This window comes from Tachysurus vachellii, chromosome 18 (genome assembly GCF_030014155.1).
Source record: "Tachysurus vachellii isolate PV-2020 chromosome 18, HZAU_Pvac_v1, whole genome shotgun sequence".
Taxonomy (NCBI): domain Eukaryota; kingdom Metazoa; phylum Chordata; class Actinopteri; order Siluriformes; family Bagridae; genus Tachysurus; species Tachysurus vachellii.
The window spans coordinates 6,888,129-6,906,587 of NC_083477.1; the positions used below are offsets into that span (position 1 = coordinate 6,888,129).

Consider the following 18,459-nt stretch of genomic DNA (forward strand, 5'->3'; position numbering starts at 1 on the left):
TGATAAAGACACATTTCTTTCCATTAGTTGCCTGGGTTGCGTATGTATGTGTGGGCGGAGCTATCAATACAGGGGTGGGACCCATTTGGGTTAGGGGTGTGTTTGTTTTGGTGATTTTATATGTCAACATTGGCTTTCAAAAACCGGAGACCCTGCCTTTAAGCTATTGATTGTATCTGCATGATTTTAAGTGTTGCACTGCTGCCACATGATTACACGTTTTATTTAATAATAAAACAGCATACATATTTTTGTCCTTTGCTATAGCTTAGGCTGGCTTCCAAATTAAACAAACTTATCAAGGAAACACACATATGCTATGCAGAAACAGCTGTCAACCTAAGCAGTTGTCTCCCTTCTGGAATAAAAGGGGGTAGTGACGATAACAATGTTGTGAATATTGCAGTGTGCCACGTTACCAATTCTTAGCACAGGCAGCGAACCGAGCTTTTCTGCAATCATGTCGATTAGCAAGCAGGGAGTTCTCAAAGAAATTATTGCTTCTTCTGCTGCTCCGGTGTGAGCATTGCTGATGTGTCCCTCTCATGCAATAAACACCTCAATCTCATCTCTCCAGAAGAGCTCGTGGATGCATGCAGGGGAAAAAACTGAGGTGTGCAATTAATGTAGTGTGAATCAGGCAATCTGGAAAGCATTTTCAGGCTTCTAAGCACAATGAATGTCCTGTTAAATTTACACTCATTATCAAACTGTCTAAGCTTCGCATGCTTTAGCACGCAGTTGCGGGTGTAAAAAAGACTAAGAACCCTTTCCTTGTGGGTTTTGTGCTTGTAAAACAGCCTGAGTGGCTTTGATGGTTTTAGCCCATGGCTAGGCTGCTGCTTGGTGATTGGAGTTATTGAGGGAATTATGGCTGTGTGATAATGCTAGGGTTTATTGAATGGTGTTTTTTATTAGCAGGAGGTCAGAACTGCCTTGGAAAATAGAGCTCAAACAGGAAAACGTTCTAGTGCTGAATGCTGAGTTTTCTGGATATTATTTGTATTGTATGTGTTCATTATTACATGATTTTCATGAAGAGTTTATTGCTGTTTACCCTATTATTAAACACGATGTCATTGCTTTGCAGAGGAAATGAAACAGTACTTCCCATCACCTCAGCCTCAGTCTCTTCCTCCTGACACAGCTTCTTTTTGTCCGATTTTTATCTGTTTAACAAGCGTCTCTCCACATGCTGCTGAATAGCTGCTGGAGCTCTGGGGCCTGAGTAATCGAGGCTGTTTTGCCTGATTGCACCCACTGCTGTTCATTGATTATAGTCAGACTCGTTTAAAAGAGAGCACTGTGTTCACTCGTTATTCTGAATGACAGCTCTTCACTCTTCTCTTAAGAGGGTCTGTCAGTTGAGAATGACAAACGATTCTCATGCAGTATTATGAAGAAGCCATTTGTATTGTTTAAAGGGCTTTCTAGATGTATAATAATCAAATGATTTGGAAGAGAACTTTAAAAAGAAACCGTAATTCACAACATTGCATCCTAATGGAGCTGTTTCATTTCTTAAATTCAAGTTTGTAAATCACACTGATGGTAGTGTCTTGTTGGTTGTTAAACCTTTACATACAAAAGATTGTTTTTGTAGTTCACTTGAACGTTAATAGATCCTTGACCATAACATGAATACTACTGTATATGTCCAAACGTTTGTGAACACCTAACAGAAAAAGTGGATTTTGGACCATGGCTGTGGAGGATTGCTCATTTAGATACAAGAGCATTGATGTCACGTGAGGAATTCTGGAGTGTTCCAGTTCATCTTAAAGGTGTTTAGTGAGGTTGAGGTCAGGGATTTGTGGAGTACATTTGAGTTGTTTTTCACCAAGTTTGACAAACCATGTCTTCATGAGTCTTGCTTTGCACAAGGGCATTGTCATTCTGGAATATGTTTGTGTGCTTTAATTCCAGTGAAGGGAAATTGTAGTTCTACAGCATACAAAGACATTCTATACAACTTTTTGTCAAACATTTTATGAAGACCTACTACAGGCATGGTCAAGTGTCAATAAACCTTACAGAATGTATATTTCCAGTGATCATTTTATGGACTGTGATACATACAGTACTATAGTTTTTTCAAATGGATACATGTGCAGTCTGAAAGCCTGTAATTAGTCTGAAAAAATTACTGAAAAAAATTACTGACAAATTTGGAAGGGACTATTAAGTCCCAGTTTATTATCATTACTTCCTTATGTAAAACTATTCAAATCTAAGAAAAATTATTGCTATAAGTTGCTGTGTATAGACCAGTATGGAAATGGTGCTATAGGTTTTCTCTGGCTGGATCCAGCTTTTAGATTGAATGAAGAGACTGGAGCCCTCTCTAACTATTCTCACATTGAAATCCATTTCCATGGCAACTTTGGCACCGAAATGCGCATGTTGCAAAAGACTCAGGCTGAAGAGAGGCCTGTTAAAATGCTGCACATCTCCACCATGGGGGCGGATATGGCTTGTGGTATGTTGAACCAGCCTGAACTCTTGCATCCATGACATTTTTATCTCTGTGTTGTATTCTGGCAACTCTCTGCAATAATGAAAATTGCAGGTTATGAACAGAAACACCTGACCCTATCATATACACCATCTGATGTAATGGAGTGTCACGGTTCTGCCAGGGTTTGGTCAATGCACTTTCCATCAAATGTACAATATTATAATGGTATATCGATATGGAGCGGACGCAGACAGACATAGCATCAGAAGCTGACCTTGATTGGTAGCTGTTGGATGAGTGGATGAGATTTGTTTCTGTTCTGAGACAACAAAAATGATTAGAACAGTAAGCGCTTATACAACCTTTATTGAATATAAATGTAAATACAAATCCAATTATTGTAGCAATATTTTGTATTTTCCATCAGGGACACTGCACAAGGACATTTCTAGGCTATATCTGGTCTAGTTTTGTATTTGTAGTTTCTCAGCAGTTCAGTAGATACAGCAAGACACTAAATTCTATTTTCCTTTTCAATGTAAGTTTAAAAGTTGTCGTGACTCACTCACATTGATGATGTAACTATACTGCATGGTTACAAATTTCTATATGATTATTGCAAGGTAAGGACTGCAGGAAGGATGCAAGTGCAGTATGAAGGTTTCCAACTGCATAGTGTATGTTAAATCTAAAACAGGGTCCAAAATCATAATCCAAGATCAACCATAGGCCAGGCGATTTGCAAACATCAACAATGGGTCAGTAAAATCCATTATCACAAATAGGGTTGCAAAGGGGCGGAAAGTTTCCGGTAAATTTCCGGAAACTTTCCACAGGAACTTAATCTGGGGAATTTTGGAAATATTCAAAATTGGAAACTTTATGGGAATTTACAGGAATTTATGGGAATTATTTGGAAATATAGGGAAATTTATATAAACTATATCATATACAAACATAAATAAACATTTTGTTTGGTCATAAGCAGACATGCATGCAAAAAATTTTTAAAAATTACGTCTTGACTGATTTAATTGTAAGTAGAACTTTAATTGATTATTTCATTGAGTAACACAAAAGCATAATAAACTTAATACTTGTAATAAACATTATTTTATAGAGGATTTTTTTTATTTCAGGGTGGATTGAGTATGTGGGGGAGGGTCATCAAATTATCTGTGCATGTGGTAACACTGCTAATTTACTGCTTATTAAGAGTTAGTAAGGTAGTTATTAAGTTTAGGTATTGGGTACAATTAAGAATGTAGAATAAGGTAATGCAGAATAAGGCATTAATATGTGCTTAATAAGTACTAATAAATAGCCAATATTTTATTAATATTCATGCTAATAAGCAACTAGCTAAATGACCCTAAAATAAAGTGTTACTGTGCATGTTATGGAAGAATGCAAGTACATGCAGGGGGTTTGGCCTCAATGGCCCTCCAGTAAGCAGTGTGCTGTGTGCAAGTGACCAAGGAATGCAGGGTACAAGTCAAATTAAATTGCATTAAATCTTGTTGTTTTAAACAAAATTATGCTGTTAAGATTTTCTTTAACTACATTTAAGTTTCTTGTTATAGGCAACTCTGCATTTTTTTTAATTCCCAGTTTATTTCCATATATTCCCGTTAATTCCCATATATTCCCGTTAATTCCCATATATTCCCGTTAATTCCCATATATTCCCGTTAATTCCCATATATTCCCGTTAACACTCTTCCATCCCCTGTCATTCCATGCTGGATCAGTTCTGGATTAGAGTGCTCCGGTTCCTCAGTGGAAGAAAAGTAATAGGTCTGAACACTTGGCTATGAGGAACCCATCAACCCTTATTGTGGTTTTGGTAATTCTACATTGCTGATGCTCAGTATAGCATTTTATATATAATATTTTGAGTGGAACATTCTCAAATTAAAAGATGATAGTTTAGGCCCCGGTCCCATTTAGAATCTAAAATAAGATTTTTTTTTTTTTTTTATAACTATTCTACGATTCACATTTCTTCTCTTCCATGTTCTCATCTCTTGGCTTGTAGCGTGAGACAAACCACCTGGCTCTTCTCTCAGATCCAGAATCAAGGAACAGGTTGTACTAGGTACTGACTGGCACCATGCCAGAGATCTTTAATATTGTTTAGTACAGGCATGTAGCTTTGCTTCACCTAGAGCAGGGAGGAATACAGATAAGGTATGATTCCCAGAAAAGCAATAGAGAGAAAGCTTGAACAAAATTAAGGAAAACAAAATATCCAGCATGCTGAACCCCAGAAAGATGCTTAGCTTGTCAGATGCCAAACATATGAATCACTGAAGAGTGATGAAAGGCACAAGGACAAGGTACACAAATCCTAAAAGGACATTGTACCCATAAACCCCTTCACTGACCTTCTGATACTAGAACATTTGACTTGAGCTTTTGGCTAAATACCAGCAGGGTTTATATAATGAAGCAGTAGTCCCTAGACTTGGCAGTACTCCCACACATTAGCACAGAGGTTCATGGTTTATCTTAAGTAAGGTAAGCAAAGATGTTGGCAGAAAAAGAATGTCCCGTTCCTTAATGAATAGGAATTAGTATTATGAGAATAGCATTCGAATAAGTTTGCAACAAAGGGTTTTCTTAACATATTCAGCATGTTTTGCTTCCCTATTAAAAGACAAGGTCATTCTGTTAAGCAATCTTGCTGTGCAAAAGCTGTCGAAACAGTTTAGGGGCATCATCTCAAGAGGCAAGAAGTTAATACCCAGAGCATCAGTGGAGGGGGCTGGAAAAAACATGCATTTTCAGGATATACGCTTGTGCAATATTGATCTTTCGCCGCTTGTGTTTTTTTCTTAATTTAGGTAATCGTTTGAGACAATCAGCTGTATAGTCGAGCACTGCTTACTGGCAGTGGCAATTGTAAAAACTAAGCCAGCTTGTGGATTATTTACCATGCATAAAAAACTGCTGCTGCTAAAAGTGTTTGAATGCAACTGAGAACTTGAATTAACTTTTTTAATCTTTTTAGGTCAAAATCCTTGTCCCTTTTTTTGAATAATATTTTTTCAGTGGCAGTGCAATATTATATGTTCAATTGATTGCACATTAATGAATACAAAACATTTTCCTTTTGAAGAAGAAGGATGGGGATTCTGGGCGGTTTCAAAATCATTCCAGTTTTCAGATTATTTCCTGTTTTTCTGAGGCACAAACACTGCTCTTTTGGCATTTTGAGTTACGACTTGTACCTTCGTTAAATTGCAGAGATCCCAAGCAAAATGGATAAGGTTGGCAGGTTTTGAAGTGTAAATATAGTCATAATAACTAAACATCACTGAATATGGTAGCAGTGTAATATCATGTAGAGATGAATCAAACTATTATATTGTACATGCCTAAGAGCCTCTCATGGCCCACAAATCTGTGGAATATCCCTGGGTGAGATATCACTTACAGAGATTGGAATACTAGCAAGCCTCTTATCGGTTCAGCCAACTGTTCTGCGACTGTTAAAAATATTGCGTCTTCCTCCACTCTAAGAATCTTCATTTTATGGTGCACTCAATTGTGCTGTCACTTTGAGAACAGATGGGAGGCTTCCATTCACCTTTGACCTAAAGCTTGTCCTTTCCTCAAGAGCGTCCCTCTGCTGCATTAGACTAAACACAGAGCACTTCCACTTATTCATCTTTCCCAATAGCATGGCTCCCATGTCAGCAATCTTCACTTGTTTTCACCAAGTAATGTTCCTACCATTCTTTCTACAGACACTGTTAATGCTAATAATGATAAGTCATGTTAGAAATAATGATGATATGGCTGGTTGAATTGAAGAGAGTGCACTTTTGTGATTAATGTGAGTGCCGTGAGTCCCAGGGGTGTAGTAATTAAGGTTTGGGAGACTGATATTGCACTGTCAGGGTTGAATTGTTTACTTCCACTATAATATTAAGCCATTGTGTTTTCTGATAGAAAATGATTGCAGCTGTTCACAGTTGTTCCCATTATTTTACACAATGATATTTTAAATCTCTCTATTCTTAAGCTTAAAAACAAACTTTTTGTTAACCAACAGTAAAGACGTTCAGAGTTCAAATGTTTTTGATCCATTGTGTCCTGACTTGCCCGGACCAGATCAACATGGCACTGTTCCTGTTGCTGACAGACAAGCTCTGTTCAGTGGCAGAGAATAAGGAGGCCTGAGAACTGGGCCCTGAGGAACCCCTTAACCCCAATAAACTTCTTGTTTTCTGCATCACTGAGCACAAAGACAAAGAAGTCTAACACAGCTGATGGCAGGAAATTTGAGGGTTGGGGTGACACATTGGTGACTTTGAAATAATATAATGATAATTGTTGCAGTCCTTGCAAAGTAACTTATTGAGAGATCTTTAGAAAAGCTGTTCAGTGGTGTCTCAAGTGGTTAAGGCTTTGGGATGTTGATTGGAGGATCAGGGTTCAAGGCATGAAGCTGCCATCATTGGGAACTTCAGCGATTTCCTTATAATACATGTTTGTGGTTGCTTTTCTTTTTACTGCTATCACCATAACTGTGTAAAGAGTAGCAAATCTAGGATACATTAAGTAAGGATTAAAACAATGTTCTGATATAGAAAAATAATCACAAACCCAACATGTTTCTCATATACCAGACTAATGATTGCATTTATATACAAAAATATTTAGCTTGAATATAACATTCTTTTTTCAATTTCTAGTTACATTTAATGATGTGGTACATCCAACAATTGTTTATTATATCAGTTTATCAATGCTTTCCTCACATTCTATGGACGTTAAAAAGATAGGAACCTCCCAACACAATATCCTTTTTCCACAGACGTTCCTGTGACGGAAAACTTAAAGGCACAACCGTACCTATGTGAGTTGTATAACTGACATTGGAGACTCCTTAGAAAAAAGTTTAATAACGCTCATGTGTTGTTAAATAACCCATATTTAAATCAGTTTATTAGATAATTATGTGGGCAGGGTACTGTACAAACATCGTATATTAGCTGTTAGTTTAGAAGCAATAACATATTACAACAAGTGCTTTAATACAGTATAAACCTGTGATTTGAATTACAGCTGGAGCGACTTATACTGTAAAAATTGAGTCAACACCTTGTGACCAATAACAATGAAGGATGAACAATAGGTGAATAATGACTCCATGTGGATTAGTGATGTAGTATTGTGGATTTCCAGAAAGAAATTCATATGTTTTGTCCATATGTTTACCCATATGGAGCGAACCAGAAGAGCATCTGTGCCATTTCAGACAGCAGACATCCCCTGCTCTGGACCCAGGCCACAATACTGTACATCCCCAGTGTGAAGTGGATTCTGTGCTGCTGCTGCTGTGTGTGAAATAGCCAAGCTCTTCAGGAACCTAGCCAGCTTGGCAAACTACCAATTATAGATAGACTTTTCTGTTCTTTCCCAATATACTCATACTTTTCTGTGTCAACATTACTGTGGCTGAGTTAAATGTGGGACAGTTTTTTCCTTTCTGTGCATTACTGGTACAGTAATGATATCAGTGAAAGAGACCCAGAGAAGGAGCCTTACTACATATCAAATTACTGTCTGATACCATAATATCTGATACACTTTCTTCCATCAGCTGTTGTCTGTTTTGTCTGAGCTCTTGATGTTATTAGATTCAGTCTGCGTTGATGTTGAAATGATTAAACTTAGTATAGTGTGTTATTTCGAAAGATAAAGACAAAACACTGACTGTTAAAACTGTTGAGTTAACTATCCATCAGAAGATAAGGACTAGTTTTTCTTATTTTGTATGCCTAGGTTTAGTAGTCTAATAGTGCCTCCATTTCAAAGACATAAAAAAGTAGTAAACTTTATAAACTTTTATCTGAATGACAAAAATATGATTGGATAGTTTCGGATTGAGGGTGTATGTGATTGAGGGTGTATGTGATTGACAGAAATATTGTATCTCAACAGAAGTTTTGGGAAAAACAGCACTATAGTCACAAAAATTGTTATTTTTATTTATTTTTTCATAAAACTGTGTTGTTTTTTCAATTGTTTGCTATCCAGTCTTCTTTGCTCATATATACCAAGGGTTCCAATAGTAGTGGAGGACACTGGGTTCATCACAGGCATGAATGAATGATGAACTTTTTTTTTTTTTTTTACTTGACTTGCCATGAAGCTTCTTTAACACATTTAATATAAATAAAATTCTGTACATTTTTGAAAATTCTATATATCACTACTTGGATTAGGCCCAAGTTGATACACTGGAGTAGACTAGAGCAGAGTGTGTGTGTGTGTGTGTGTGTGTGTGTGTGTGTGTGTGTGTGTGTGTGTGTGTGTGTGTTGTGTGTGTTGTGTGTGTGTGTGTGTGTGTTTGTGTGTGTATGTGTGTGACTGAATATGATGGATAAAAAATAAAATAAAAGTTGGTGTAGAGAGTGGTGTTGTGTGAGAGTGGATCAGCCTGTCTGAGCCTGTCAGTAGCTAGCTAGCTCTAATCAAAACATACATCCCAAATTCACACACACGGGTGTGTTTTGGGTTTCTCCATTTTGCGTTACGGCTTCCAAGGATAGCTGTATAGCGGGGCATATTCGTATTCACAGTACTCTACAACTATATTGTGGTTGCTGGATTTGAACAGATATGTTCCTAAAGATAATAAAAGACATGAGTGAGTGATAATAGCAAGTTATTGCATGTGGGTATATTTACTTAATCTTATAATGAGGCTCAGATTTGAGGTCTCTTAAAATCATTTAGAAATGAAGAGATGAAAGTCTCCCCAGATTTCCCCAGTTATACAGGTTAGTTTCAAAGTAATACAAGTTAAACTCTTGTATAAACTCTTATATTTTACTGTAGCATAGTGACATGTATTGTATTGTGTATTGTAGGTTCCAAAAATCATCCATGGGTACAGCTCCAGAGAAAAGCCATTGGACCCACAGTCAACGCCTCCCAAGTCACTCTCTCGGCCATGCTCACATCCACAAGGAGCCAGTATGAGCTTGGTGGCTTTCCCTACCCCATCGGCCTGGAGAACAACAGCACAGGTGTGTTCAAAAAGATTCTTTCATTCACTTCACTTGAAAATGATGAATTTACATATTCCACATAATCAGTCCTATGACTTCGAAACTTCAAATGATTCTTAAATATTAACCACATCAGACCTACCAAATTAAAGTAAGTCACATAGAAGCTAGCATCCACATTTTATCTTAGGAATATGGTATTTAATCTTGATAGCGATATTTGCTATTCGCTAGCGATATTTTTATCTGGAATGATTCACATTAGTCACGTCGGTGTTTTAAAATTTCCGATAAATAACTGACCCGCACTAGAAGCCCCGCCTCCTTCTCTAACGCCTGTTTGTAATCATACACAACATCTATAAAATACAAATAAGAACATGTTGCTATTTAGCAGAAATAAATGAAACAATTTCAGTTTCAACCACTAAAATCTTTCACCACAAATAGTCAAAAACAGATCTTTGGTTGTTCAATAAAAAAATTTAATACAACAAAGTACCAAACCTAACAATTTACAGTTAATTTTAATAACAATGATAATTAGACAGATACAATTAGCACCGATTGCATTGGTGCAGTTTAAGCAGAAGGTCAGCAGTGACAATTTAAAACTATTTCATTGTCCTGGTTTCAGTGAATTTGTAAAATATCGAAAATGTAATGTGTACAGTAGGTTATATTATACATCATATTATTATGTTATTCCTATTGTTCCACTACAGGGCTTCTACAGTAGTTCAGTCTGTATGATTGCACCCCCTAGTCTCTCCAGTATTGGGCAATCTGCCCATTTATTTGGTCATGTATTATACACACTGTCCAAACCCCTTGGTTATTTTCATGTCCCATGCTTTGCGTGTACAGAGTGATCTGTCTCCTCCCCTACCTTCAGTGTCAGTGTTCCAGCATGAGCCAGTGCCTCTTAGCACAAACACTTAATGCTAGGTTACAATATGTCCTTTGTTGCATCTCTCTATGTCCAGACACGTCTTTCTTTTTCACTGATTTATACTCTTTTGTTAAGGCCAGAGACTGAATGAAGTTAAGTTAGGGTGAGAAGGATAGACGACAAAGAAATATCATCATCCTTATTCATGACTCATTTACAACACAATAATAACACAAAAAGAACACAAAAGTCCACTAAGACTTTTTTAATGATTTACGGCATTTGTGAATACAGACAATGTGAGCTCTGACCATGCAAATATTGCGACTGGATTAGTTTTATTAATCATAGCCGTAGTCAGCTCGAGAGAGACACTAGCATAAAAGGAATAAAGAGACACTAGCATAAAAGGAGGATTATTTCTCACAGCACATCCTCAATTGTCTCATTACTCTCACACAACAACAACTTAATAATTTCATAAAGAACAGGACATGATACATTTAAACCATGTACAATGTTAAATTAGTTCTTGACAGATCCAAAAAAAAACCCTAAGCTCGTCACGTTACCAAGAAAACAGAGAGAACTTGTTGACTGTTCTGTCACTGAAGACTCCTTCCACAGATGTTAAGTAAAATCTTCTAAACCAAAAAGATTTACGATATCAATAATTATTTGTTTTTCTTTCATAAATAACCATTTAAAAGTCCATTTTTAGTCGATTTACGTAACGTTCACCGTACAAGTCCCTAAAATTAAGCTGTTGCTATGGAAATGTATCAGAAAATGTACCAGAACTAGTACACTATTATTAAAGCTATCATTTAAATTACAACAGGAGATACTGTCAGAGCCAAAAAAGTTCTAGAAAATTCTTTCAGGTTCCCAGATTTCAACAGCTCTGTGTATGATACACACTGAATGATGAGCACTTGTGGTGGCATTTGTGATTCTAGATAAATCCAGTTAAGACAGCAAAAGTTATTTTAAAACAATAAAATGTTGTCTTTTTTCCCACATAAAATAATGTTTTCAATACTGCAAGCACCCACATAGAATAAAAATAGAGAATATTGAGAATATAACCACAATGAGCATGTAATGTCAAAGAGATACTTCTGGAGGAACTTGAGCCACTCCTTCCTGCAGAGTATTTTAAGCTTCTTTATTCTCTTTAATGTTCTCTCTCTCTCTCTCTCTCTCTCTCTCTCTCTCTCTCTCTCTCTCTCTCTCTCTCTCTCTCTCTCTCTCTCTCTCTCTCTCTCTCTCTCTCTCTCTCTCTCTCTCTCTCTCCCTTCAGGCTTGAACAATAGCTGGGTAGAGCTGACTGCAGTGGCTGCAGTTTGTGCCACGCTCACTGGACCCAATGGCACTGAGGTGCAGGTGTCAGAACCCATCCATGTTTCTGTCCCGCTTCCCTCAGACTCACCCCTCAAATCTGCTACCAGTGTCCCCGTCTGGAGGTTTGAGGACAGGACAGGTAAACGGCCATGTGACACATTTCACCGTAATGAGCAGTGCATCAAATGTCCATTCAGTCAGAGCTGAAAATCAGGTTTCACACATTTATAGATGGAGTTTTCAGTGTTTTCACAACTACCTTCAGGCCACATCACAACACATAAACCCCCAAGCATTATACTGTACCTTACCTAATCGACTGCAATATTAACAGAATTTCATGCATATAACAATTCAGTAAGTAGCGAACAGTTATAGGTATAATTTTCCTCGGTATAATTTCATTTGACTTGAACGTTCTACATTTGAAGACTTTGGCAGGAAGAAAATGAAGTCCATGGTGAACTCAGAGCTGACCCATTAGATCCTCAGGAGCTCTCAGATGCAGTATTATAAACAGTGAAAGTACATTATTTACATTTACATTACTTACTGTCCAGCATCACCCAAATGAGGATCCCCTGCTTGAGACAATGAGACAAATGTGAATTGAGACAATGAGACAAATGTGAATTGAATTATAATTCATCATTAATTCAGAATAATAAACACACTGTGCTTGAATAAAAGAAGGGATCTGCTGCAGCTGTTGGAGGTTAGAAGATCTCAGGTCATGATGGCAGTGCTGCTTCACAGAGGGACTGTTACATGAGAGAGAGAGAGGGAGAGAGAGAGAGAGAGAGAGAGAGAGAGAGAGAGAGAGAGAGAGAGAGAGAAAGGCCCATTTGAAGCCTTTGATGCAGGCATTTTTTTAAAGCACAGAGGACAAGGACTGCACGGTTTGTGCTGGTTGCCTGGGGAACCTACATTATTTGGAGACATAATCCACACTGTATTTTTGTTATGCATCCTTCGGAAGAGATTTTAAGCAAAACATCTGCATGTGGTTGTATTTATTATAAAGAGAATTTAGGAAATATAAATCGGTCTAATCTATTTATCTTGAATTTATTGCCAAGAACGGCTTTAAAATAGATAGTACTCAGATTACAGACAAGCTGTCTAAAGTTGTGTTGCACCACTGTACAGGACGTAGTTCGTGGTTAATAGTTGTAGTATTTATCTTTATCTATAGCTCTTTTGCGTGGCTCTGTTTGCTTGAAGGCCTGTGGGTTTTCATCGTTTGGCTAGCCATAGCTGATTTTACTAGCAAGCTAGCTCAATATTACAATAATGTTGGTGTTAGAGTAGAACATCTGTAACAGCTTGTATCCAGTGCAGATCATTTAAAAATAATAGAAAATAAAAAAAAGCCTTGTAGAAGGTTGTGAGATGTTTGGCACTGAGATGAGATCGGTCAGCTCATCTTAAATGGCATAAGTTACCTTATTTATGCTGATACCAACTGGGTCACCAACTTACCATGCTTGTCCCTTCATATAATGATTTGCAAAGCTTCCATGCTAGCTAGTAGATTTTATAGTAGATTCTATTTTATTTTTAAACCTCCCCAACCACCCCCCATCTCCACTTCTTTGCCATTTAAAACATTTTTCCTAGCCATGACATTTTGTCCAATGATCCAGGATCATGCTGATTGATGGTGTGGGTAGAACATAGTAATATAATTGCAGTTTTAGGGTTAGAGAATCTTTGTATAATCTGACATGGAGTACACATTATCTCACCATCTGTTATAGAATTCTGCAGTGTTATTGGGATCATTTCATACTGTGTAACAAATAATAGCTGTAAAAGAAAGTCTAACACTGACTTTAGATAGCTTTGACCACTATCATCACGATTTTTTATTTTCTTTAAATAAAAAATAAAATAAAACCAATAAACTATATTGTGTGGTCAGTCACATGCCGGAATAGAGCAACTTTAGGCCACTTATTATATTCTTGAATATCTAGTATAACATATCTTGAGGTATAAAATTTGATTTTCGTTATTTGTACATTTGTAGTGGCTTAAAGCCAAATATAATTTTGCCTGATTTCCTGCAAACAGCTGTAGTGTTTACAGATTAGTGGGAACCTGCACTAGTGTTAACTTAAATGTCTGAGCCTGGATTAGGTGATATATCACACTGGATTAGATGCTACAGGATGTAATGGAGGGCTCCGTTCATCTGGTTGTTAAGCGACAGTTTAGTAATGCGAACAGGGGAAGAATGGATATGAATATGCAGCATGTGTGGGTGGGCAGAATGTGCTACGGTTTAAAATAATAAATAAATAAACGGTCAGGCAGAGCCATGTTTTTTGGGTGTGTGTACAAGCATGAGTCTAAGAGAACAGTCTCCTTTTGAAGCCTATTTGTTTTAAAGACAGTAGAGAGCTTAGCCTCTAAGCGAGGTTGTGTGACCTGTTTTGGGAAAGCTCCCTATTTCAGGCACTCAGCAAAGCTTGCGAGATTTAAGTGCATACATCGCACCCTAGTGGACAGACTTTAGCATGGCAGCTGTGTGAGATCTTTATAAATTGCCTCTAAGCACATGATAAATTGACTGGTGGAGCTTTCAGGTTATAAATTATAGCACAGCATGGAGCTGCAAAATGGCCAACAGAGTTTGAAAATAAGTTGGCTGTAAATAACTGGGACAAGGAAATATATTTGCCAAGTGTGAGAGACAGACAAAGCATAAAGGAAATTGAGAATTCATCAAAAATTCATCAAAGTGCCTCCACAAGAATGGACTCCATTTTTTTGTTGTCTAATCCACAGATAATACAACTCTTGTACTTAATTGTCCATAGTACAAATAATTAGATGCCTATTTATTTACAAATTAATCTATGCTTTGTTCAGCCTATGGTTTGAACTTCTATATGGGATCTCATTTTGTTTATTTATGTGTGGTTGTCCTCCAGGTCTTTGGATTAGAAGTGGTGTGGGCTACATTAAAAAAGATGGGTCTCACATGACCTGGAGTTTTGTGGCTTCACATTTAGGATACTGTCTTGCAGCTTTTCCATCTGCTGGAGGTGAGCTCTGTTTTGCCCTATACAATGGCATATACTACTGTTCAAAGCCATTTAGTCAAATCTTTGTTTACTCTAAAAAATATATATAAAATGTTAAGGTTACTTGTATGCTGCCAGTATTTAATGAATTGAACTTGCCAAAAAAATTATAAGGCAGCTAGTCAAGAAACTTTTTTCACATTCACATTGATCACATTAAGCTCAGGATATATGTTCACATTAAGCTCAGGAGATAAATCATGACATTATATTTTAATATTCTAAAAACATTATGCACTAATATGTTTTCATATTTTTGTTCCAGGCAAAGTGCTGAACAACTCTGGCCTCAGAGATATCACTACCTACCACACCATCTTCCTTCTGACAATTCTGGGTTTTATGGCCTTACTGGTTCTCATCCTGCTCTGCATGTTGCTCTACCACTGCAGGTATCTGAAGTCCAACTGTCCATGTTGAACAGGTCATACCACACTAGCCAAAACAGATTAATGTCTCTTTTTACTTGGGGGGTGAGGCCACCTGTACAAAAGCATAGCTGTGGGACTAAAGTGGATACTGTGAATACTAGCTTAAGACCTATTTTTATATAAGAAAACTGTTGCCACAATGGTGGAAGCAAACAATTGCCTAGAAAATCAGTTGTCTATAAAATCAACAAACTTGTTATTAATGGTTTTGGAGAGGAATGTTCAGCAAGAGCAAATATGTATGATAATCCAGTGTCAACATACTTTTAGCCATATAGTGTATATACAAATTCAGTAGTAATTTATCTCTCATGCTCATCACAAACATTCTTTTTCTGCTAGGAGGAGATGCCTGAAACCCAGGCAACATCGCCGTAAAATGTATATCTCATCTACTCTGGAGAGTGCCAAAAGGGACCAGGGTACATCCACTTCCCATCTTAACCTCATAAGTGGAGGACATTTGGAGACAACTTCCTCCACTGGAGCTGGTGTGAAATCAGACCTGTCCTCTACAAAGGACTTGCACAGCTCAAGGGAAGACTTTTTCAGGCGCAAGCAACGCAATTCCAAGGGGAACAGCAAACAAGGCGAGAGCTTCCCACTGCATGTCTTGTGTTCTAACAATACCAACAACTTAGATCTCCTTCTGCAAGATGACCATAGCATCAGTTATAGTCCAACAAATAATTCTGATGATCTTAGGAGCCATCGTCATCCCCATAATGCCAAGGACAACCAAGGTTATACATCTGATCCTCCTTCTCCCCCACAGCTGCTCCCATTTGCTGGTCTCTACCAGGAGCAAAGACGGGACAGCAAGCCCCCAGAGTACTCTGCCTCTCAGGCTGCAGATAATTTAAACAGACCTGTCTCCATGAATGCACAGCCAGGCCAACTCGTCTTCTGCCATTCCATGGAGCAAATGAAGGACAGCATGTACCACAGTGTTGTTCCCACTTTAGTCATCCCAGCACATTACATGCGCCTCTCCACAGATCTGTCATCCATGGAACAGGCTGTGGAAAGGCAGCAGCAGCTGCAGCATGATATGGAGGCCATACAGGTAAGCATGACATTACCTTGCCAGCAGAGTCAACAGCAGCAGCAGGATGCCAAGCTGCAGAATGAGACAGAAAATGCTAACCAGCAAGGAGAGGAGTCAGTGTCTCAGAACTGGAATTCAGATGCCTCCACCAGCCCAGTCCACATCCCTGTGCTTTTCAACGAATCTACCATGACACAGATGAATGGAGAGCTGAAGGCTCTCACGGAGAAGAAGCTACTGGAACTGGGTGTAAAGCCTCATCCTCTGGCCTGGTTTGTGTCCCTTGATGGCCGTGCCAATTCACTAGTCCGGCACTCCTACATCGAGCTGGGTAATGAGCCTCTACGGGCACCCCAAGAGCACCATGCAGAGACATACCCTGGGAACGCAGGAAGGTCTTCCCAGAGAAAAAGCAAAGAGGAAAGAAAAGCAAGGGAAGGAGGTGAGCGAAAGGGCCATGGCAAGATCTACTCTAAGCTCCCAGTCATTGACAGCACTAAGCCCAGCACCAGCAGTGAAAGCCACAAAGGCCCCTACCCACCAGAGGATGGATCAATGGCACCACTACTTGATGACACTCCAGAGGTCAAGGGTGGAACATTTCCACGTAAAGGACGCAGCCGGGACTACAGTGGCCACAGTAGCAACACAGAAGACCGCAGGGATTTGGAGACCAGCCCTGATGACGATGACAATGATGGAGATGACAAGGACGATGAAGGCGAGAACAAGAAGAGCCCGTGGCAGAGGCGTGAAGAGAGACCACTTATGGTATTCAATGTCAAGTAGTCCCCGCAAGCATTCCACCATGGACTCTTCAGTTTTCTTGTCTGGCACTATTACATTAAGTAGGGCAACATGGTATTGCAGTCAAGAATCATCATGGAACTTTGTCTACACTGTTGCTTCTTACTGTGAGTCTCTTGACTCACTCATCAACAAAAAAAATGCACTGTTGCTTTTCTTGTGGACCAGTTTACAGAAGACATAGTCAGAGATGCATCACCCCACCAGTAGAGACAATATGATTTTAAATGTGACTTGCCTCTACTGGACAGCAAGTACTCAAGGTTAATTCTTTTGAATGCCCTGCAAGTGTATTTTTGTAGGATGTCAACACCACTAAACCAGACTATGCTATTTTTTAAGCCTAGTTTATTTCTTGAAATAATTTGGTGTGGTTTACTTTCTGAAAAAATGTGACTACCCTGAAAATGATGTTCCTTCTTTAACGGTCACTTCTGCACTCTACTAGGAATCACTATGAGCCATTTTTAAACTTATTCGACATAATCCATGGGCCTTAAAGAATTTCTCAAAGGAGAGCGAGTGCCCAAAAATTAAGAAGTGTTAAAAAGACATAACAACTGAACTGTGGAAGGTCTGGATATGTTCAGGCTTTCATGAAAATTTGGTTTTTAAATAATTGGTAAGAAAATAGAGATGTATATGTGTCTGAATCAAACCATAACAAAAGGGAGCAAAATATGGCTGAGTTAATGTGTTTATTCTAAACATGACTTTCATAATGAAACAAATTAAAAACACTTTAGGATATTAAATGGAACTTTGTCTTAGAGTTTAACTGGCAGTTTGTATTTTCAAAGCTGATTTTTACTGTCCAATAACTCTATGCTATGACAGGCCATATATATATATATATATATATATTGTCACATCCTCAAGAAACATCCTTATATTGTATGACAACTTGCATACGCTGACAATAACTATGGCTGACATAAAGCCTGTTACATTAGTTGTCTTTTCATTTTTTTATTAAAAGAAGAAATCTGTGTCATCCGTAGTTTAATAGAGACCAAAATGGATATACAAAAAAGCTTTGTTTATTACAATCAATAAAGTGCTGAAATATACAATACAGCTTATTTTTCCAGGGGATATGTGACAGCAGGATAAAGCTGAATTAAATCATTTTAAGGATCAACTTCATATTTTTCCCCTTAAAAGTTCTTTCCTGGCATAATGTGGTCATAAGCTGGTCTAAATCAAGCATAGACATGCTTGTACTTGGCTGTGGTTCTTGCACTTGGTATAAAAAGACACTTGTAATGCTAGACTACTTCTACTGTCAAGAAGCATTCTCCTAGTTTTGCATTTTGGAATGGTGATGCATGAATGCTTTTACACTACAGGAAAATTATC

General features: G+C 38.0%; 1 protein-coding gene across 1 annotated transcript in view; it reads left to right on the top strand.

Moving 5' to 3' along the window:
* Positions 1-18,459, top strand: part of fam171a2a (family with sequence similarity 171 member A2a) — a 40,849-nt gene that overhangs the window by 21,869 nt on the left and 521 nt on the right. Inside the window, exons 4-8 of the mRNA XM_060893226.1 lie at positions 9,346-9,504; positions 11,682-11,861; positions 14,662-14,775; positions 15,080-15,206; positions 15,588-18,459. The exon at positions 15,588-18,459 is cut by the window's right edge and continues 521 nt beyond it. Coding sequence (XP_060749209.1) covers positions 9,346-9,504; positions 11,682-11,861; positions 14,662-14,775; positions 15,080-15,206; positions 15,588-17,082 — 2,075 coding nt within the window. The 3' untranslated portion in view covers positions 17,083-18,459. The remainder of the gene's footprint in view (positions 1-9,345; positions 9,505-11,681; positions 11,862-14,661; positions 14,776-15,079; positions 15,207-15,587) is intronic.